This window comes from Mesoplodon bidens (assembly GCF_964165515.1).
Source record: "Mesoplodon bidens genome assembly, chromosome: 3".
NCBI lineage: Eukaryota > Metazoa > Chordata > Mammalia > Artiodactyla > Ziphiidae > Mesoplodon > Mesoplodon bidens.
Genome location: NC_138178.1, coordinates 168148756 through 168171117, shown reverse-complemented (window position 1 = coordinate 168171117; position 22362 = coordinate 168148756). Strand labels below are relative to the sequence as shown.

The window sequence follows — 22362 nt, the reverse complement described above, 5'->3', positions numbered from 1 at the left end:
CCGGGGCACGTGGAGAAGGAGTGGCTCCTCAGACTGTTTCACTGAGTGTCAGGACCGCAGTGGCCCCAAATCCAAGGGGACCTGGTGACAGACGAGGCTGTGGGCTGCCTCCGTCTAAGCTGGGATAGCGCCGTGATCTCACCGGTCTCTGGGCCAGAGCTTTGCCCAGAGCAGAGGACGGAATGTGTCAAGTAGGAGAAGAACCATGTTTGTTTTCAAATGGACGAGGAGATCCCCGACCTTCTCTGCCATCGGGCATGGCAGAAGGCTCCATTCCTGGGGCCAGGAGATGGGACCAGAGCAGAACTTGGAGTGGTCTGGGGAAGGCAGGGGCCAGCAGGGAAGCCCGGGCGCCCCCTCTGGGCTGTGGCTGGAGAGCTTTCGGGGGCGAGTCTGTCTTTCCCAGACAGCCTTGCTGCAGAGTGTCCCTGTGCCCCTCCCGCTTTGCTCTGTGAAACTCTCTACTTGACTCTGAGCTCTCTCCCCAAAGGTGTGGCCCAGGGGAGTGGGGTGGGGAGACCTCGGTCCCAGAGGGCTTCCTTAGGCACAATAAATGTTGCACAGACGGTGCCCTGCCTGGTGAAGTCCCTTTCGCCAGACCCCCCCCCCCGCCCGGCCCCGGGCCTCAGGTCCTTAGCCCAGCTCCTGGCAGGAGTGGGGGAGGAGCAGGTGCTGGGACAGGGCACATGGACCCCCTGATAGTGTCACCTTTGTTTGGGGTTCTGAAAGGCCCAAGAGAATGTGTCCTTCATCCACCAGAAGAGACCTGACAGCCCCAGAAGAGGGGGCAGCTTCCTGCCCTGTGGTTGGAGCAGCCAAGGTTGGCTTTTCTCTCCCGGTTCAGTTGTCCTGGAAACTGGAGCTTCATCACAAACAGGGTCTCAGATCCTACAAGTCTCCTGACACCTGGGCTTGTCCTATACACGTGTTCCCTGGCACTGTCTTCACTTCTTACCCGTTTTGCTACAAAAGCTGAGATACTGGGGAAAACCATTCAAATACCGGCTCCTGTGAGCAAACGCCGGAGGGGTAGACATCGTCAGCCCTTGCAAAGGCACCACACTTGAGAGACAGGAAGCCTTGTGCGCCCCGTTGCATCCTTCCGTCCTCATGTGGGGGCGGGAGGAGTCCAGCAGGAGCTGCACGCCCTTTTGGGGTGGTGCAGGTGAGAGGGCTGAGGTCTGGCACAGCTATAGTGCTTTCTCGCCATCTGAGTCCTGCTCACGCTCACCGAGATTGCTTTGTTTCCATGGAAGTCCCAGTGACTCATAGGCGCTGCCTTCCCTGACTGGTTAAAGCCACTCAGGTGACACCAGAGCAGGTAACCTTCCTCAGAGTCTGCTCCGGCCCCGCCCCAGGAGAGGCTTAAGCGATGTCAGCCGTAGTTTCTGGCTTTTGGCAGACAAGCAGCTGGGCAGGTTGGGGGAGCACCAGTTCCAGGCCTGGCTCTGCTGTTGGCTCACTCCTCTGGGGCCTCAGGTTGCCATCCTTGTAGCCCCTGGTGGCCTTGCTGGCTCTGACACGCTGGCTTGCCATGGAACCAGTAAGTCCCAGTGTCTTCCTGAAGAGGACGAGTCTGCCAAGTGACACCTTCCAGCCAGGGGCCAGAGGGGACTAGGCCACATCTTGCCCACTCCCTCCTGGTACAGGACAGAAAACAGGCCCAGAGAGGGGAAGGGACTTGCCTGGGTACACACAGCAAATCCCCGGGATTCCAGCCCAGCAGTGCTTGGCTAGAGTCCCATGCTGTCTTGCTTCAGAGATCCTGAGGAAATATCGAAGGAAACCTGCGTCCTCCCAGACTGGGGATGTTCAACCCCAGGGTCCCAGGGGAAGGGGCCAAGGAGGGCTCAGTGCATAGCCAGAGGAAAGCCCTGACTGAAGAATGCCTTTGCTGACCTGGGAGCCAGAGCGGGTGGCAGTCAATAATAGGACAGAGCAGAAAGATGTTTGGGGGCATTTGGGGTGGGGCTGGGTACCAGGCAAAGCTCTGAAAACTACAGCACTTCTCAGGTCACCTTGTGTCCTAGAGGGTCCTAACAGGCAGGAGCCACAGGCATTGGGCAGGATGGGGACGCTGGTCTGAGGGAGGTCTCCCCTGGAGGAGGTGAGTCTTGAGGAGGTGGTGGGAGATGTGGGAAGGGAGAGCTCAGCCCCTGGATTCAGCATCAGCACCGTTTATTTGTAGGATGTGGAGCCCGGCTTGGGAGGTACAGGAATCGCCTTGGGTTCTTAGAATATTGACATACATCCATACCAGTCAGTCACAGCCACTGGTCAGGGCCCCTCCCCTCCAGTGCCTTGCCCAGCCCCCCACCTCCGAATCACCCAGCAGCTAAAGCGTAAATGCCCTGCTTCCCCCTGGGGGGGTCAGTTCTGAGTGGTCAGTGCTCACACTGTGCCAGTGGTTCTGTTTTTTGACCATCTCTGCTGTCAAGAGGACTGTACAGACACCACTCCCACGCTTACCCAGCCCCTGGGAAGGCTTCAGCCTCAGAGGTGTCTAGACAGCATCACCAAACAGTAAACGTCCTGAAAGAGTCTTCATTTCGTGAGCAGGGGCACGTTTGACCCAGTGCTGGAGATCTGAGCCTGTGAGCAGGAGATGAGTTCCTGGGTTTCAGGTTGAAACAACACCATTCACTTCTTGGTTAGGGAAGCAGCTGCTGCTGCTACTGCGGCTGTTTTTTGTTTGTTTGTTTTTAATACTGATGTTTTCCAAGTTGTGTTTTTCCCCAACTTGCTTCGACGTGGAAAATCATGGTGTCGGGTGCTTCTGTTGAGTGGCACCTTAGTAAAGGTTTCTGCTTCCAGACAAGGCTCCCAGAATTTGAATTAAGGCACTGCCAGGTATCCCCTGGGAAAGGTTGAGCCCCAGAGGAGCTGTGGGGACCCAGGCCTGGTGTACTCGAGCAGCACCCCAAGAAAACATGCCTCCCAGAGCTGGGCTCCTTCTCTGAAGGAGTGCGGGTGGCTGGATGACCCGGGCACCCGTTCCCGTGGGTTGCCCACTCTATAAATAACACTGAAATGTCAGTGTGCAAGGACCTACAGACACCGTCAGATAACTAGGAGAGGTGACTTTGGGTTGGTGCAGCTTTTCATCCTTTGTGAAGTACTAGAGTGCCCGGCACTCACAACATCCCCACAGCTACGCACGTGGCAGGTCTATTTTCAATCACAGTTTTTGGATGAGGACGTTCTGGCACAGAGAGAGTAAATAACTTGCCCAAGGTCACACAGCTAGCTGGTGGCAGGGCCCAGATTAGAGCTTTTAACACCCTGCTGTACAATGTGGAGGGGCTGAGCCTCATCACAGTGGGTCCTGCAGGGCCTTTGTAATGATGTGCAGATGCGGAGAGAAGGGGACTTGCCTCCTCCAGGCCCCCTCTCTGTTCTTTAAAACCGGAGCAGCCTGAGGCAAGGGCTCTGGCTGAGGATTCCCTACCCCATGAGCCAGATAATAACTCAGGACAACCCTGCCTGCATCATGTGGCCTCATGGCTCTGAAGTCCTCTGAGACCATCAGGCATAAACCACCAGAAACCCACCGGCTTCCCAGTGAAGCTGCCCCTCCACGTGGATGCCCCTCTCCAGGGGAATCCTGGAGTAAAAACAGGCAGGGTAGCAAGGGCCCTTAGCAATCACTAATCCTGGGGCCTTGTGTTAGGAAGGATTCTGAGGCCACATCCGGGCCCCAACAGAGCGAGTATGTGACCAGTTGATGATACTTGCCTTGGACTCAGAAGTGGTGGGTGCATCTGTTTGCTATCTTTGATCTAGTTCCTGCTTCACAGAGGAGAAAACTGAGGCACAGAGCGGGCATTAACTTGTTCAACAGTATGCTGTTGATTTGGGAGCCATAGTCCCCAACCAAGCTGGTCCCCTGCACCTGTCCCGGTCGTGAGAACTGTGTTTTGATGAAATGAGCCGCTCGGCGCCCATGGCAGCCCCTACGCTCTCAGCCACAGAGCCATGCCACACACAGCAGCGCAGATCCTGGGCCAGCGTGCGGTGCGGGCCAGAGCAATGCCCCACCGACTGAGGTCTGCACAGGCATGCGGGTGATCCCTCGGGCTCTGGCTCTGCTGGCCCCCCACCTCCCAAGGCTGCTGGTTTGGGCACTATTGGGGCCAAACCGAGGGCCACTCCCTGCCACCAGTGTCCCCCTCTGTGCATTGTCACAGGCAGAGGCCCTCATCATTCCACTGACAGGACACCTAGGGTGTGCCAGGGGCTGCATCAGGCCTGGGGAAGAGAGCCATTGGCAGGTAACCTAGGAATGTGAATGAGCTAGACATGATGATGATGATGATGATGGTGATGATGATGATTTTGCCCATGGACAGAGAACCAAAGACTATGTTGAAAAAAGGAGCAATTTGGTCAAACAACCAGTTGTTTTGTCCACAAGGGGCTCTGCTCCTGCTTGGTCTTGGCCCAGTCTCTGCCCTGAGGCTGTGATTGGAGTGGAAGGTACTGCAGAGGGAACCATTCTCTTCCCACCCCTCATCCTGCAGGTGGGGCAGAGAGGCCCCAAGAGGAAGGCTCCAGCCCCACACCCCACGGCAGAGCCAGGAGCACAGGTCCCCCTGCCCTGGTCCCAGCCTCCCTATTCTCTAGAGCAGTTTGGACCCTCTGGGTAGCCACACCTTCCCCGCTCTGTTCTCTGGCGTGGGGAATCAGAGCATCCTTTCCCGTGAACTGTCTCCACCCTCCTTCCTTGGAATTGAGCGGTTGGGCCCCAGTGCCCATCCCCAGACATCACGGAGGTCTCTGGGCCACTCCAGGCTTCCCCCACAGCCTCTGTAAGCCTCTGGCCCTCCATCTGGGCCAGCCAGCATGTCCTAGTCCTGGGGACCATTCAACTTCATGGACCCAAGATGTGAAAACTGCAAAAGAAATGTTTTTATTCTTTTAGCCTTCTTAATATTTACAAAGAACAAGAAGAACAGAACTGAGATTGGCTTACACAGTGGGTGGCAGATGCACAGGTGCGTAACTCTGGCTTCTGGAACGGCCGGCAGACCAGAGCAACGCCCCGCCGACTGAGGTCTGCACAGGCCTGCGGGTGATCTGTCGGGCTCTGGCCCGGTTGGAGAGGGGCCGGCCGAGCCCGGCTCCACCGCTCCCAAGGCTGCAAGGGCTGGCTGGGCAACTGCCTGAGAAGCCCCTGCCCCGATCCTGCCCTCCCCCTTCCCCCCACACACAAAGGGAAGGCTCTCAAGAGGCTACACCACTGCCCAGCCCACTGCTCACCAGGAGAGCTCCCGGGGTCTCCAACACCCCTGCAAGCCAGCGGTGGGCCCTCCCAGCCCGGCTAGAGGTAGCCAAAGACGTTGAAGATGGGCGGGGGCATGGCCGGCTTGGTGGGGATAGGCTTCAGAACCACGGGTCTGTACACTTTCTGCCCGGGGCCTTCCACATCCTTGCAGAAGTGGGCCAGCTCGCCGGGGGAAGCCGAGCTTTTCCGCCAGAGGCCCAGGCCGGGGAGCGGGCTCTGAGGCAAGGCCCCTGGAGGGCCTGGGTAGACGGGCTGTCCATGGTACTGGAAGGGGCAGCAGCTCCAGGCATTGACACGGCCCACCAGGGAGACCCCAGGCATCTTGAGTGGCTCCTTTTCAGCGGGTGCCCTTGGGGGTGCGGGCACTGGGGCTGTCTCGGGCCCCAGGGGCTCCAAGCCCTTGCAGTGTTTCTTACCCTCATAGGGAGGTCCCTCCCTGGGGCCCAGTCCCCCCTCCAACCCCACGGGGTAGCTTTGGGTGGGCCGTGGCTCTTCCCAGAAGGAAGCGGGTAGCTGTCTTTTCCTCATGGGCACCTGGCCAGGCCTGGCAGCTTCTGGATCCGGCCCGTGTAAGGTCTGCTCCTTAGAGAGACATTCCTCCCTGTAGGGGTTCCCCAACGCCTTCTCCTTGCAGCACCCACCCCCGCTGGGGCTGGAACTGTGGCCAGAATCGAGGGGCAGCCTCCCAGGCCGGTCCTCGGACCCCCTTTTCAGGTGAGGCTCGGCCCCTCTGCCGGGGAGGCCCCGCGGGAGCCGGGCATACTTCTGGGAGAAGCGCTTGAGCTGCTTCTGCAGGTACTTGCGGTGGTCCACCGAGCGGCGGCAGGGTGCAGACTTGTCCAGGGCCGCCTTGATGTCGCTGGATGCCAGATTTACAAAGTTCAGCAGCATCTTCACGTCGCTGTCGGATGCCATCACCAGGGGACCGCCGCACGGGGCTTTCCATGAAGAGGGCGGCTCTGCAGGCGTCTGGCGGCTCCAGGGAAGGGCACGGGGCTGACCTGGAGGGACACAGCAGCCGCTGGAGTCTCTTTGCACAACCACGCTCAGCCCTCCCCAGAGGCCACATGGCTGCAGACGGTGCGCCTCACCACAACACCCCTCAGCCCTAGACAGAGTCCTGGGCCGTGGGACGCTCATTCAAGCCTCTAAGCATTCCCAGAGCATCTGTGATGCACAAACACATTTCATCTTCTTGGGTCTGTTGCCCTGCACACGCAGCCTAGGCTCAGAGAGGTCGGGCGACTTGCCCTAGGCGACCCAGCCACAAGTGGCATTGCTGGGGCTGGAGCCCACTGTGTCTCCCACATACCACGCCGCCGGCATGCACAACCTGCCAGCAAGGTTTTCATTTTCTGAGCCGAGGCAACCGCTCCACTTTAAGGCAAGGCCAAGCCCCCTGTCTCCCCGGCGGTGCCCTCCTCCTCCCACCCCCGCCCCCAGCCCTACTAGCATCCACCCCCCTCCTCAGTCCCCACGCTCCACCCACAGTTCTCACGCAGGACAGGCAGGACCCCTGTCTGGCACTCAAGCCGAGGCCTGCCTGGCGGGCTGATCTCAGGCTGTGGGCAGCAGGGACTCCCCCGTAGAAGCATCTGCAGCAATTTCATGCCTCCTCGGCCACCACCCGCAGCACCTCGCCCCTCCCCCAGGCCCCAGCCTGCCCCACGTCCCCACCCAGTGGGGCCTAAGACGCCTGGACCTCCACACTGACCGAGGGTGCGGGGCCCTGGGCCCCACCAAGGTGGCCCGGCAGGTTCCCCGCCGCAGACCTGGGCCAGGCCCGGCGCGGCCGGCGAGCTCCGTGGTCCGGCTGCAGGCAGTTGTGCAGCCCTCGAGCGGGCTGAATGGAGGACGAGTCCCCGGAGCTGGGGGGCCCCTCAGGCCAATCAGGAGCGCCTCTCCAGATACAAAGCATCCCAATCAGGCGGCAGCGCCCCGTTCCCACATTCTTTGCCGTCACAAATTGTCACCATGGGGACCATCACAAAAAAGACAGCTCCCAAATGCAATCATTTCCCGGTAAATTTCTACCCCTCAGCCCACTCTCCTTCTCGGCCTCCACGCCCCTCCTCCCCTTGACCTCGGTTCCCTGTTTCCTCGAGGGGGCGGGGTGTGTGTGTGTGTGTGTGTGTGCGCGCGCGCGCGTGCACGCACGAGTGCGTGTATGTACGTGTGTGTGCGCGCGCGCACGTTTAAAAAGTCCAAGATTGAGGAGGGGCTGGGCCCAGAAGAGATGGGCTGGCAAAGCTCCCCCAGACTCCAGGCCTACAGCTGCCATGCTCCAGTGCAGACAGACAATCGGATGGGGTGAGCCGGGGCGGGCTGCTTCCCCTGCTGTCCCCGGGGGGGGGGGGGGTGTTGAGTGGCTCTCTCTGCTGTCTCTGCCTCTTTCCCTCTCTCCCCTGTCCTGTCTCTCTCCCCACCCCCTTCCCAAGGCATCGGGCGCTGGCAGGCCTGCGAGGGCGGGCAGCACACTGATGTTGGAGAGGTAGCCAGGGAAGGACTCTCTAACGAGGTGCTGGGATATCCATGGGAAGGGAGCTGGAGCTCTCAGGAATCTTGTCTTTATGTTTGCTTCCTCAATTGAGCTGCACAAAGCCTGAATTGCCCATTCAGCGCGGCCGGACAAAAGGTTGGCGTTGCACGGTCCCCTAGCATTTGTAGTCAAACAGTTAGGGACTTAAATCGAGTCGTCATGATGGAGAAAGAGGTGGACAAAGCCCATAGAATTGCCATCAGCAAACATTTTCCTGTGTCATATTAGCCAGTCTCCATGGCTCCCCCTGGCCTGGGGACAATGGCACAAGTTTGCACACTTGGCTACTGTCACCGTGCCAACGCTGGCGGGGCCCGCAAGCAGGGCTGCTCTGAGCAAGCAAGGGAGCCTAAAGCCAGCCTCTGGCCCTGCCCACTGATGGCCCGGAGGGAAGGTGAGGCCGCAGGTGGAGGGAAGCTGCCTGGGAAGTGCTGATGGGCGAGGCCTCCATGCCAGCCAGCTGGGTGGGCCCCCACCGTCCCACACTCTGTCTCTTCCTTCCCCTCCTCCTTCCCTTCCTCTTCCTTTCTTTTCCCCCTTTCCTCTGCCACCTTCTCCTCCTGTCCCTAGCCAGCTGACACCAACCCACACCTTGACATCACAACCTATAATGCCAAGGACTCCTCTCCAAGGGTCCCACTCCCCCAGACTGGGAGCACCGGCAGGGCAGGAGGACTCACCCAAGAGTGGTGGTCCCACCCCCTCCTGCTGGCCAATAGGCAGCCACTGCCAGCACGAGGCGCCTGCCCACAGCACTGGGCTCCAAGCCGCCTCCTCTCTGGCCTGAAAGTCTCTACAGGCAGAAGGACGGGTTCGGAGGAGAATTCAGTTTAGGCATTTACGAGCCAGTGCACTGTTCTCTATGCCCTCTTCCCCTGCTGCTGAGGTGAAGGTGACCTTGGACCGGAGCATCCTGGATTATTGGCCCATATCTGCAGCAGCGTCTGTGTGGCTGAGGGCTAAACCACTGTCATTTTAAACCCCTGAGATTTAGGGGTTATTTGTTTCTGCAGCATAACCCAGCCCACCCTGACTGGTAGAAGCAAGAAACATCCTTTCTGCTCCAAAATGTCCTGCACACACATGGCTGGAGAAAACACTCTAATGCCTGAGGTCACCAGGTTAGGCTCTGGAACTGCTCTCATCATGGCTCCCCGCTGCCTGCTGCCTGGTGGAGGCTGGGTCAGCCAGCCTGATGTGCGTTCCGGTTCCTCCATAACCCAGCACCGGCCCAGGAGACACCTTCTCCATTACTCTCTGCTGGGACACTGGCCCCATTCCTGCCTGGCCTCCTGAACACTCCATGTCTGCTCCTGCCTGCCCCTCTCTCTGGAACGCCTTCTCCCTTCTAAGAGCATCAAGACGCTCTCAGGCCACTCTGCTCGGATCTCAGCTTCCTTTTAGACTCCAGGGCACCTGCGGTCACTCCAACCCACCTGATGCTGCCTGCCTGTGACAGTATCCCCTTGCTTTTCAGCCAGTAATGGACCCTTGTCCCCAACAGGTCCCTGAGCTCCGTGGGAGTTGAGTCTGCATCTTTAAAAATCTCCAGAGCTCTTAACACTGGCTGTTCTTCCACCAAATACTTTTTGAGGAAAGAGGGAAGGAAGGGAGGGAGGGAGAAAAACACGGGGTGAAGACAGTCGATACTTGCAGGACATCTGGTTCGCGCTGAGACGCATGCACACGGACCATCTCACGTGGCCCTGAGACAGCTCCGAGGGTGTGCGTGTGGCCATCACAGAGGAAGAGCACAGGTGCAGTTACTTTCCCAAGGCCCCGCAGCTACTAAGTGGCAGAACTTGAACTTGAAGCCAGGACTGTCTGTGTACAAAGCCCATGTCAGTCCCACCAGCCCTCGCTGATTCCCTGAGCTGTCCGGAGGCCTCGCAGACCAGATTTTCTACATCAAGTCCCGGGTTCAGCTCTTGCGTCCTTTCGTTGGAATGCGACTTTCAACTTCCGACTCAGGAACACGGGAGCCGTGGCTGTCGGTGACCAGGCGAGGGGAGCAGGCCAGCTGTGGCTTGAACTGTGGCCTGAGAACCTGATCCACGGCTCCACATGGACGCGGAGGCACCCCAGGCCTCAGGCCAGGCCTCTGGCAGTGCCGGTGACCCCTGCTGGGGAAGGCTTCTCCGTTATTTTCCAACGGGCCGTATAGACAGGTGGAAAAACATCACTAATAATAACCATGCTTCACTCTAGACAGTCCTTCCACAGTCGTTCTCTCACTGTGGTCCTGGCCCTGCGCAGGGAGTGAATTGCTCTCCCTATGTACAATTGGTGACACACCCAAAGGCAAGCCTCAGACTTCTGCTTCTTGGGCCCAACTCAGGCAACCCTGTCCCCTCGGCATTCTTCAAGGCCCAGCTCAAACATCCAGGAAGACTTCCACCAACTGCCAGCATTGTATACGACACCATCTCCCATCCTTCCATTTACGGATTCAAAGATGAAGTCTAACCTCCTTGGCTTAACACAAAAGGCCCTTTGGAATCTGGCCCCTACTGGGGCCTGGCACAGAGTAGCTTCTCATTAAGTGTTTCGTGAATTAAATACTTTGGCCATCCTGCCGAATAGAATTTATCCTGTGGACTAGAAGCAACTGCTTCCTGTCTAGTGTTATTGTTTATTGCTTGCCCCCACCTCCCAGCCTTTCCTGGGCAAGCTCCATGAGAGCAGGGAGCTTGTCTGCCAGTTCATTTCTGTATCTCTGGTGCCTAGAATGGCCTTGGCACAGAGCAGGCCTTCATGACTGACCCTTGTGGCTGCTGTGGTTGCACTTGATGAGAAATTGTGTGTTACTTCTCAACTGTGTGTTCCTTCTCAACTGTGTGTGCCTTGAAAGCAGGAAGCTCTTTTTCACAATTGCATCCCCCTGCGCCACAGCAGGGGCTCTAGAAAGCCCTGTTGAAAGCAAGTGAGCTGTGCTGAATTGAACTTGAGGGTCCCGTCCCAACCATCTGCTGTCATTACCATGGATCTCCTACATCCCAGTCGTGTTAACCCCGCCTCAAGTTTATCCACACTATTCATCTCGAGGGACTCCATTCGGCACCTACTATGTGCCAGGACCAGAGGGTTCAAGGGTGGGCACATTTCGCTTGCTTCTCTGTCCTCAAGGCAACTTACTGGAGGGGAGAGATCAACTTTGTCTTGATGATTAAGCATCCATCTTCGGGCCCATCCAGCAGTGAAACGAACGACACCCTAACTTTCCTTGGTTTCCCAAACTACTAGGGACCACCCATCCAGAATCTCTGGATGTCATCTGACATGGTCCTCTTCTAGAATTAGCTGACACCGGTGCAGCCTGAAACTGAAAAGCTAAAGGAGGCAGTTAGCCATGTCTGGTGCCAACCCAGCCAGAGGGAACCTAGGGAGGCGATCTGGGGCAGTGCGCTTTCAAACCGCTTTTATGCAGAGAAGCCCATTAAGAAACAGTGTGTGGGAGTCCAACATGTAAAACAGTGACAACAGTGTGTGGTGAGTCCAGATTGACTTTGCACACGCAAATGCATACTTTCTACTTATTTTGCAAACAGTGGATTAGAGCAAGGAGTCTGTTTTGATGACAGGGAATGTGGAAATAAGGGCCTATAGATTACATTCTGACGTCAGCTGTACTGTCCAACCACCCCCGCTCAGGAAACGTGCAGAGGCTACACTGGGGGCAAGGGCACAGTGGTCCAGCCAGCACCTCTGTGGATGTATGACGCGGCATCACAAGATGATTTATGTAACCTCCTTACATAATGGGAGTATTTCTATGAAAGACCAGCCTGAGGCTTACTGTCAACTGTAATTAGAGCAGACAGGCTTCCTGTTTCCTTGTAATGGGAGGTGTCGGGTTGAAATTTGGCTGCTGGGCCGAGGGCTTCTGACCTTGGCGACCTTCCCTCACAACTGAGGCTGAACATCAGCATGGCTGTGCCCTCAGAGCAGCTAGAGACCTCACGATGACCTGGAGAGGTCACAGCCCAGCTCAGACAGTCCCTGTGTCCTGGGCCACAGCTCGACTGCAGTGACAGAGACAAATGTCAGTGTGATTAAGTCCCATATTGGAAGTGATTTCACTGCATTATTATGAAGCCAGAAGGGAGACTGGTTTTGGAGATAAGACCTCTGAACTCTGCCCATACCTGGCTGTGTGATCTTGGACCAGTCAGTCACCCTCTCTGGGCCTCAGTTTCCTGGCTGGATTACATTAGCAGCTCTCAGCCTCCATGGTGCACACATGGACATTGGTGTGGAGCTGGTGTGTCACAAGTCTGTGTTATTTACACACGTTCCAAACTTAGAAAATGTGCTTTTTCCTAACATAAATTAGAGCAGATTCAGCATATTAAAATTAGGTGAACTCCTTTGCATTCTCTTGTGCTTTCTGGAAAGTTATACGAATGAGCAGGTGAGTCCGAGGACCCAACTCTCTAGGAAGAGAGGCTAGAGCCTCAAATTTTCATTCATCACATGGGGTCTCAGGAAGGGCCAGGTTCAGAGAAAGAATTTTATGTTGAATGAGGTGAGAACAGACATCCGTGCCTTGTTCTTGGTCTTAGGGGGAAAGCATTCAGTCTTTTACCATTAAGTATGATGTTAGCTATAGGATTTTTGTAGATGCCCTTTATCTGGTTGAGAAAGTTCTCCTCTATTCCAAATATGCAGAGAGTTTTTTTAATCATGAATCAGTGTTAAATATTGTCAAATGATTTTTTTCATTAATTTATATGATCATGTGGTTTTTCTTGTTTAGCCTATAGATATGGTGAATTATACTGGTAGATTTTCAAATATTGAACCAGCCTTGCATTCCTGGGAAAAACATTCCACTCAGTTAGGGTGTATAATTCTTTTCATATATTGCTGAATTTAATTTGCTGATATTTTATTGAGGATTTTTTTTTTTTTTTTGCTCTTCTCTATGTTCATTGGGTGTATTAGTCTATAGTTTTGGTTTTTGTACTGTTTTTGTCTGGTTTTGGCTTCATGGTAACAATGGCCCCATAAAATGAATTTGGCAATGTTTCCAAATTTTTTTTCCTAGAAGAGTATAAAATTGGTGCTAATTCTTTAAATGTTTGGTAGGATTCTCCCACGAAAACATCTGGGCCTGGGGATTTCTTTGGGGGGAGGTTTTTAACTACAAACTCAATTTCTTTAATAGTAATAGGATTATTCAGATTATCTACTTCATATTGGATGAGCTTTAGTAGTTTGTAGTGTTTGAGGAATTGATCCATTTCATCTAAGTTGTTGAATTTATGTGCATAGAGTTGTTCATAGTATTCCTTTATTATCATTTTAATGTCTGCTGTTATCTGTAGTGCTATCTCATTTCATTCCTGATACTGGTGATTTGTATCTCCTTTTTTGGTCAGCCTTGCTAGAGGTTTATCAATTTTATTGATCTTTTCAAAGAACAAGCAGTTTATTGATTTTCTGTATTGTCTTTCTGTTTTCAATTTCATTGATTTCTACTCTTTATTATTTCTTTTCTTCCCCCTTCTTTGGGTTTGTTTTACTTTTCTTTTTCTACTTTCATGAACTTAAATAATTGAGATTTTCTTTTCTAATGTAAGAAGTTAGTGCTATAAAATTTCCTCTCAGTGCTGTTTTAGCTGCATCTCACAAATTTTGACATCTTTTATCTTAAATTTCCATCGGTTCAGTGCGTCTTTGGTATTTCTCTTGATATATCCTCTTTGACCCTGTGATGGTTAATTTTATGTGTCAACTTGACTGGATTATGAGGTGCCCAGATGTCTGGTTAGTCATTAGTTCTGGGTGTGTCTGTGAGGGTGTTTCTGGAAGAGATATTTGAAATAGTGGACTGAGAAGGCATTGCCCTTCCCAGTGTGGGCGGGCATCATCCAATCTGTTGAGGGTCTGAATAAAACAAAAAACAGAGGAAGGGAAGATTTCTTCTCTTCCTGCCTCCCTGCTTGAGCTGGGACATCGGTCTTCTCCTCCCCTTGAACTGAACTGGGATTTACATATTCAGCTCGCTTGGTTCTCAGACCTTTGGACTCAGACTGGAAGTACACCACCAGCCTTCCTAGGTCTCTAGCTTGCATACGGCAGATCATACGACTTCTTAGCCTCCATAATCACATGAGTCAATTCCTCATAATAAATCTCTCTCTCCCATATATGTGTGTGTATGTGTGTGTGTGTGTGTGTGTGTGTGTGTGTGTGTGTATAGATTAGATAGATAGACATAGTTTCTCTGGAGAACTCTGACTAATTACAGATAATTACAGACCCACTGATTACTGAGAAGCATGAGAGGTATGTTGTTTAATTTCCAGTGCCTAGAGATTTGGGGAGTAATCCTTCTGCTGTTGATCTCTACTTTGATTTCATTATGGTCAGAGAACATACACAGTATAACTTGAATTCTTTTAAATTTGTTGAAGTTTGTTTAATCACTCAGGGTATGGTCTATCCTAGCAAATATTCCACAAGCACTTGAAAAGAATGTATGGTCTGCTGTTGTGGGCTTGAGGGTTCTATAAATGTCAATTAGATCTCGCTGGCTGACCGTGCTGTTCAGTTCTTCTACATCTTTGCTGCTTTTCTGTCTGGTAGTTCTGTCAATTGCCGAGAGAGGGGTGTCTAAGTATTCAACTATAATTGTGGACTTGTCTACTTCTCCTTTCAGCTTTATCAGATTTTGCTTCATGTACTATGCAGTTCTATTGTTTGATGTGCAAACATTTAAGATTGCTATGTTTTCCTGGTTGATTGACGCTTTTAGCATTATGTAATGCTTCTCTTTGTCCCTGGTAATTCTCTTTGCTCTAAAATCTACTTTACTTGATATTAATATAGCCACTCCTGCTTTTAAAAATTAATGTTTGCATGATATATCTTTGTTCATCTTTTAACTTTCAACCTGCCTATATAGTTATATTTGAAGTGAATCTCTTGTAGACAATAGGCGATTGGGTCATTTTTTAATCCACTCTGCCAATCTCTTTTAATTTTTATACCATTTATGTTACATTAACTGTTGACATGTTAGGGCTTAAGTCTGCCATTTGGTCATTTGTTTTCTGTTTCTTTGGATATATCTCTCTGCATAGTTTTTTTAGCGGTTGCTCTACGTATTTCAGTGTACATACATAACTGTTACAGTCTATTAGTTTCAATGTGTTGCCATCATTTTACTGTTGTCCTAAATCAGTGCTTCTCTACCCAATGCCAGGCTCCTCCTGAGACCAACAAACTCAGAATCTTTTTCACTGGGGCAGTGGGGGGGAAGGTGAGGCAGGCCCTGGTAGTTTTAAAAGCCCCCCAGGTGATTCTAATGTGCAGCCAGGATGGAAGTTCACTGCCTGGATGCTCTCTGAGACTCCTTCCAGGACAGATAAATTGGGCAGGTGTAGGTTCTCACAGAGCCTGGAAACATGTCCAGGTCTGAAACTTCACCATAATTCCAAGGCTAGAAGTTACTTAGTACAGTGAAGCAAACCTGTGGGTGAAGTTAGGAAGAATGAGACAGACACACGGCCATCTCACCAAGGAGGGCTCTGCTCTTAGCCCGTGCTCAGTTTCTCTAGAAGTCAATGCTCCCAATTGTTCTAGAGGCTGGCCATTCACAAAACACCTGAGTCACTGAGTGAGCATCAGGAGATTGCGGAAAGGCTCAGGATCCCTTCGTCACCGTTCCTGGGGCCAGTTCCCAGCCAAAGAACCAGCCTTTTATCATTTCCTTCACAGATGCCAACTGTTCACATCCATCCCTGGGCAGACATCACAGCAAGTCAGCACCCTTTCCTGCTGACCCCTGCAGTGGCTCTGTACCTTTCAGCAGCCTCCACCAAATAAGATAAAACCCATGGTCAATCCCTATCCAGCTTATGGGCACCTTGAACTCTCTTAATTCACTTTATATCATGTTCATTCTTCACCTTCCACTGCCTCGAATCAAGGTTAGCTCGGAACACACTTATCAAATATCTCAGTTACTTTATAGATCTAGCTTTCAGACTTCATTGGTTAATTAATTCCTTCTGGTCAGAATCACTGTCCACTCACGTTCTCCTATGACACGTGGTTACATATCCTCTATTCAGGGGCTGAACAGCAGGTGAGTCTTTGGAACATTTTAAGGACAAAGTGAAGGGTGAAGCCCCTGAGGGAGGCAGGGGCATGGGAAGCACTCTGGGCTCACACACACCTGGAGTGGAAGTTCACTCCACCATTTCTTAGCTTTGGGACTTCGGGCAGGTCACCTTATCACACCAAGCTTCAGTTTTTCTCTCTGTGAAACGGGGACAAGGAGAGCTATGCGGGACTCTTCTAAGGATAGTCAGAGCTCAATGGCTCAGTTCCAAAGCATTTAATGAGCACCTACTATGTGCAAGGCATTCTGTGAGGTGCTGGAGATATCAAAATAAATAAGACACCCGTGCAAACAGCCTAGCAAATAGACCTCTTGCTCTATGCTAGAGAATGTTCCCAAAATGTCATCTATATTAACTCCTTCAAAATGAGCTGGCTGTTGCTATTATCCCCACTCTACAGATGAGGAGACTGAGGGACAGGCTGACTAGGCGACTTGCCTAAGACCCCACAGCCAGAAGAGGTGAAGCTGGAGTCCAACCCCAGCAGATTATTATGGTTTTATGATTAGTCATCATGTTCAATAAGCTCTGAGACTCAGGTTCTTCATCTTGAAATGGAGCTAACAGTAGTTCCCAGGCAGGGTGGATAATGGGAAATAGGAAAGATCATCTTTAAAAAAGACTAACATGGTGCCTGGCTGATAGTTAATGCCCTTCCCCCACTTTTTCCTCCCCTCTGAGCTGGGTCCAAAACTGGCAGGTGAAGCCCACCTTGGGCATGTCTCACCCTAAAGGGTCTGATGTGACAGGAATGACACAGAAGTAGTGTCTTAGTACCCCTGTTGGGTGCCCCCAATGGACCACTGCCCCGTACTGACCCCTGCCACCCTCCACATGCCCATCACCTTGACTGTATCTGGCGCCTTTCTGATGTGTCTCTTCACCTCATCCAGGGCACCAGCCAGGAATGAAAGTCTGTTTAATCTCAACTGCCAACTTGGATTTGATTGGTAATGGCTGGAAGGTACCCCCTGGAAAGATTCTGAGGACCCCGCAGGGCTCATCAGTTAGAATGCCCTGATTGCCTAGTGGTGTCTTCTGTGGGCCTGGATAGAGATGGGCTAGGTGTCCCTGAATCCCGTTTGATATCACAGGATGCAAAGCTGGGGGTATGAAGCTTGGCATTCTGGTAACCCAACCTCTGGGGTTTTCATCAAGGGATCAGGGCCCCAGAGAAGGGAAACGACTCCCCGAGGACTCAGGTGCTCTCACTCTCCAGGCCAGAGTTCATCAGTTGAGTTCACCAAACTGAGACCGGGGTGTGAGGCGTGCTGGAGAATGAAGACAGTGAGAAGTTTAGTGCAACGGAGAGGAGAGGTTGCCACAGGGAGTGGGGCAGGAAAAGGCTAGAAAGGAAGGTTGTCTTCCATGTATATTTGCATACAGTAGGCACATAATAAAGTGTGCTGAGTATATGATTTAATGAACAAACTTGAACATGGAGCAAAATGGTTGGTTGGTTTCTGAGTCATCCTGGGAACTCAACAGATAGTCACCTAAAAACCTGTAAACAGCAGGTGCCTCTTCAGTGCTCGGCCTTCCCAGCCACAGCTCTCCCTCTCGGCTGCTTTGCACAAACAACACACTCTCATCATCAAAGGGGAGCCCTTGCTCCCTAGGAATGGGATTTCCCAAGAGAAAGATGGTGGGGCAGGGGTCTGACTCCCCTTGAATACTGCAATGTGCTCAGAGTTTTATATCTGCCATCTTGTTTAATCCTCAATGAATGAATGAGTGAGTGAATGAATGAACAAATGAAACTTTCTGAGGTGGGCGTTGTCCTTCTCATTCAACAGATTAGGAAACTGAGGCTTGGGGAGGTAGAAGAACTATTTCTTATAACTGAGCTGAGCAGCAGAAGAGCTGGGTTTGACCTCAGTCTGTGTCTATACCCCAGCATTCCTCAGAGAAGGGCGGGCATTGCCCCCTCTTGTCTATCTCTGACCTCACGGACTTCTAACCCTCTGCCCCCCACCTGGAGCAACTGTCCCACTTTGGTCATATATAGCGGACTCCTTTTCATCATCTAGCTGCATTTCCTGACATCTGATCACAACTCTGTGTGTATCCCAAATCCAACCCCAAACACCCCTTTAAAGAATTCTCTGAACAAAGTCTTACCACAGCAGAGGAACATTTGCATGATCAGCAAATGGGCTGTTCAGGCCTGCTGTGTGCATTCCATTCCCAAGGTCCCCAGTGGGTCCTGATCAGGTAAGAGGGGAGTCAGAAGAGTTGCCACGGTGAATGCAGTAGCCCCCTCACCTCTGTCCCAGCACCGAGCCTGAGCTCTCCTGGCCAACGTCTCCCCCTTGTATTGCGTTCCTGTGCTTGGTACATGGTATAGCCGGTCTCCTTGCTATTCCTCGGTCACCAGGCACTGGGCCTTTGCATGTCCTGTTCCCTCTTCCTGGAACTCCCTTCCCCTAGATCAGGATTGGTAAGCCACAGCCCACCACCTGCTTGTGTAAAGTTTTACTGGGACCCAGCCATGCCCATCCATTGACCTGTTGTCTGTGCTGCTTTGGGGTAACAGCAGCAGAGCGGAGGGCCCGTGACAAACACCAGAGGGTGTGCAACCCCGAAGTATTTACTATCTGGTCCTTCACAGAAAAGTTTGCCAACCCCTGCCCTGGATCTTTGCAGGCCTCACCCCTTCACCTCCTTTATGTCTTGCCCCACTATCCCCCTGGTGTGTCTTCTCTCCCCCCATCCTATCCGCCTCCTCTGCCTTATTCTTCTCCATCGCCCTCACCTCCGCGAAACACTCTGGATATTTACTCACCTGCTTTACTGTCTGCTGCCACTAGAGGTCAGTCGCACGGAAGGCAGGAACTTGGACTCGCCAACAGCTCTGTCCCAGTGCCTAGAACAGCACTTCACACAGGGTGCCCGAAAAATAAGTTCTCAATGAATGAATGTTTCCCAGACTCCTGGGCATGGGTCTGGCCCATACCTCTGGGCCTCTGCCTCAGTTTCCTTGGCCAGATCTCTTGCCAGGTCTCTCCCCAGGGAGGTTGAGTCCCATCATGAATGGACGCCGTCCCCAGGAACACCCAGCCTGGGTTCAGGCAAGCCCTGTACCACTTCCATTTCATGAAAGTCTCATCATATTAAAAACATTTCAAAGGACATTCTAAAGTGTCTTTTGAAGGTACAGAAATGGTGGTATTTTAAATGTTTACATGTGACAGAATAATGCTCTCCTAACACAGAAAAGCACGGCAATATAATGGTGCAATTTGCAAGATAGTTACAGGGTTTATTTTCAATTTTAATTAATTAAATTCAGTTAAAATATTAATTAACCTCTATTAAAGTAAGCTAAAATAATTAATTTTGAAATAATTAAAATGAATCTTAACTTAGATATTAATGAATAGTGCCCAGGAGGACACAGGCGAATGTTGGAGAATCACTCTTTTTTTGTTGTTTTTTCTTCAATCCTGTCAAATGTTCATCTCATTGGAGGGAATGTCCAAAGCCTGGACCGAAAAAAAAAAGGAGTCCAAAACCTCAGTGCTGGGGAACTTCCACTGAGGCACCTGGAGCAGTGCAGGAGGGTCTGCCTCAGTGTCATCTTCACCTCCACTGCCACCCAGCCTGCCCCTGGGTCCCTGTGAGCTCCTAGCAGATGCCACCTGTTGGGAGCTGATGCTCCCTGAGACCAGAAAGCACCGGCCAGAGCCTTACTTCCACTGTAAGGAAACACACTGGGGCTCAAATTCACTCACCAAATCCTCCACCTGTGCAGGGCGGAGGACAAGAGCTGCGCCCTGGGGCAGCCGGATCTTCTCTTGGGTAAGAAGTTGGCCCAGAGAACATAGTTTTGATGGCTAGTTGAGTGGTGGTCATAATTTCTTCTGCAAAGACAGTGCATTTTTGCTTTTTTTGTTGTTTGTTTTGTTTTGTTTTGTTTGTGGTATGCAGGCCTCTCACTGCTGTGGCCTCTCCCATTGCGGAGCACAGGCTCCGGACGCGCAGGCTCAGTGACCATGGCTCACGGGCCCAGCCGCTCTGCGGCATGTGGGATCCTCCCGGACCGGGGCATGAACCCGTGTCCTCTGCATCGGCAGGCGGACTCTCAACCACTGCGCCACTAGGGAAGCCCTGTTTTGTTTTATTTTTTGGCCACACAACATGGCTTGCTGGATCTCAGTTCCCCGACCAGTGATTGAACCTGGGCCACGCAGTGGAAGTCTGGAATCCTAACCACTAGGCCACCAGGGAACTCCCATAGACAGTGCATTTTGTATATGAAAGCCCTGTCGACTGGCTCTTTACTTCCTGTCTTAACTGCCTGCCAGGACCCTAAGGGCTCTTGTGAGTCTCCTTCTCTCCATCAGACACCTTGAACCACAGGACAGAGGTGGCAGGGACCTTGGAGGCCATGAGAAACCCCATATGGAGGTGGAGAGAGAGGGCTTTGGAATCACAGCCTCCTTTCTGCCACTTATCACCTGGGTGACCAAAGGAAAGCCACTCAAGCAATCTGAGCCTCAGTTTCCTCCTCTGTCACCTACTTGTCATGCCCTTGGAGGAGGCCCAGGTAACACAGGCGTGTGCTTAGCCCAGGGCTGGCCAGTGGTCAGCATTTCCCTTGGTGAAGGCCATGCATTTTATCCGAGCCCCTTGTTAATCAGATGAGGAAACCGAAGCCGAGAGGCGAAATGGCTGGCCCAAAGCATCCTGGTGTATTAGTGGCATGGCGAGCTTCCCAACTCCAAAACCAGTGCTCCCACCCTCTCTTCCAAGCCCCTTTTCTGCACCATGTGTTGGTTTGGAGAGGAAAGTACAGGATTCTTCTGTGGGCGCTCGGCTTTGTAGTCAAGGGGCCACGAGAGGGCGCCCTCAGAATTGCTCAGGGTCTCCAGCATTCAGGGTGAGGGAGCCTTTAGGTCCATCTGCCCCAAAGTTCATGGCCTCCCAGGCCCGCAGCCCATGCTCCTGCCCCATCAGGACTCTAAAGGGAGCCCTCCACGCCCCACCCCACCCCAGCACCTTGAAGGGATTCCAGAGCCCCGCTTATCTCCCTATTGCCTCCACCCTCCAGCCCCTCCAGCCCAGGATTATCTAGTCTCCGTTTCCTGAGTAGTCCTGGGATCCTGGGAAACCCCGCATTGTTTCTGTCCAGCAGGGGGTTCAGGATCACAGTGACGGTGTTTGCTCCTTGCTTCCACCCACACTCCCATCCCTCTACCCACCAACATCTGCTCAGCCCCCGTGGGTGGGTGGGACCAGGCCTGGGGGATGGAGGAGGGCCCAGGGGACAGCGCCCCTGCCTCACAGAGGGAACGTTCCAGGAGGGGAGCAGACTTAGCTGCAACCCTGATGACAGGATGCTCTTCAGTGCCTTACTGCGAAGCAAGCAGAGGGGCCGGGGGTGGGAGCCCCAGGGCGGGCTTCTGGAGGCCGGTTCTCCTGATTTGAATCTTAAAGGAAACAAAGGAGTTGGCCAAGTAAAGAAGGCCCCCCCGTTCAAAACAGCCACGAGGGGAGACCCTTGCCTCTGGGTGAGGACCCCCGCTCTGGACACTTCTCCCCGTCTGTAAATGGGAATAATAATTAACACCTACTCTGCCTTTTCTCAGAAAGAAAGAAGGCAGAATGACTGAAAATGGAAATAGGTTGGAAACTCTAATAAACCTGCCAACATGGGGATATATATTTCAGCACCAGTGTTTTCATCATTCGCAGGGCTATACCCAGTAAGCCTCCAGTTCATGGTCCCCAGCACACACCCTCCCTCCCCTGACCTGCTGGTAGATGCACTTCCTGGGTCCCTAATGACATTCCCCTCAGGGATCCTGCTACTGACCCCAGCAAGGCTGCCCACCCCTCTTCCCTACCTTGGCTTTTCCCTGAGTCATTTTAAGGTCCTTGCATAAGGCTTATTAGAATAAAAGCAGGAAGAAAGACAAGCCAGCCTCTCTGGAGGCCATCCTGCAGCTCTTAGAAGACTAAAGAAATGATCTTTAGACTATGGAAATGATCCCAGGCGACTATGGGCCCTGTGCCCCCTGCACCCCGAGGGTGCTGGCCAGGAAGACCTGAGTCTGGGATCAAGAGCACTGTTTGAATGTTGGCATCGCCCCATCACCCCTTTTCCATCTTTTTAAACCACACAAATGACAAGCTATTTCCAAGTTTCATTCTCCAAACAGAGTCCTCCCGGTCTGGGGTATGGTTAGAACGAGAGGTGAGCCAGCAGGATGCTGCAGCCGCCCCCTGCATGTGCCCAGGGGACCACTTTGAACACCACAGAAAGCATGCTTACATTCTGAAGCCTGCAGTTCACTTTGCTTTGGATTCTCTTCTCACCTGGCCGTGTACCACCAAGTGTATTATTCTCCACTTCTCCCAAATACATTCCCCTCCTGAAGAGCAGGATGGAGTCATCTGGGATC

The 22362-nt window shown here is 52.6% G+C and overlaps 1 protein-coding gene across 1 annotated transcript; it reads right to left on the bottom strand.

Moving 5' to 3' along the window:
• Positions 1-5320: 5320 nt before the first annotated feature.
• On the bottom strand, positions 5321-6282 carry FAM181A (family with sequence similarity 181 member A; the record flags this gene model as incomplete). Its single annotated transcript, XM_081229163.1, has 1 exon — positions 5321-6282. Exon 1 carries the CDS (start codon positions 6197-6199, stop codon positions 5321-5323), a length of 879 nt encoding a protein of 292 aa, XP_081085289.1. The 5' UTR covers positions 6200-6282.
• Positions 6283-22362: the final 16080 nt, after the last annotated feature.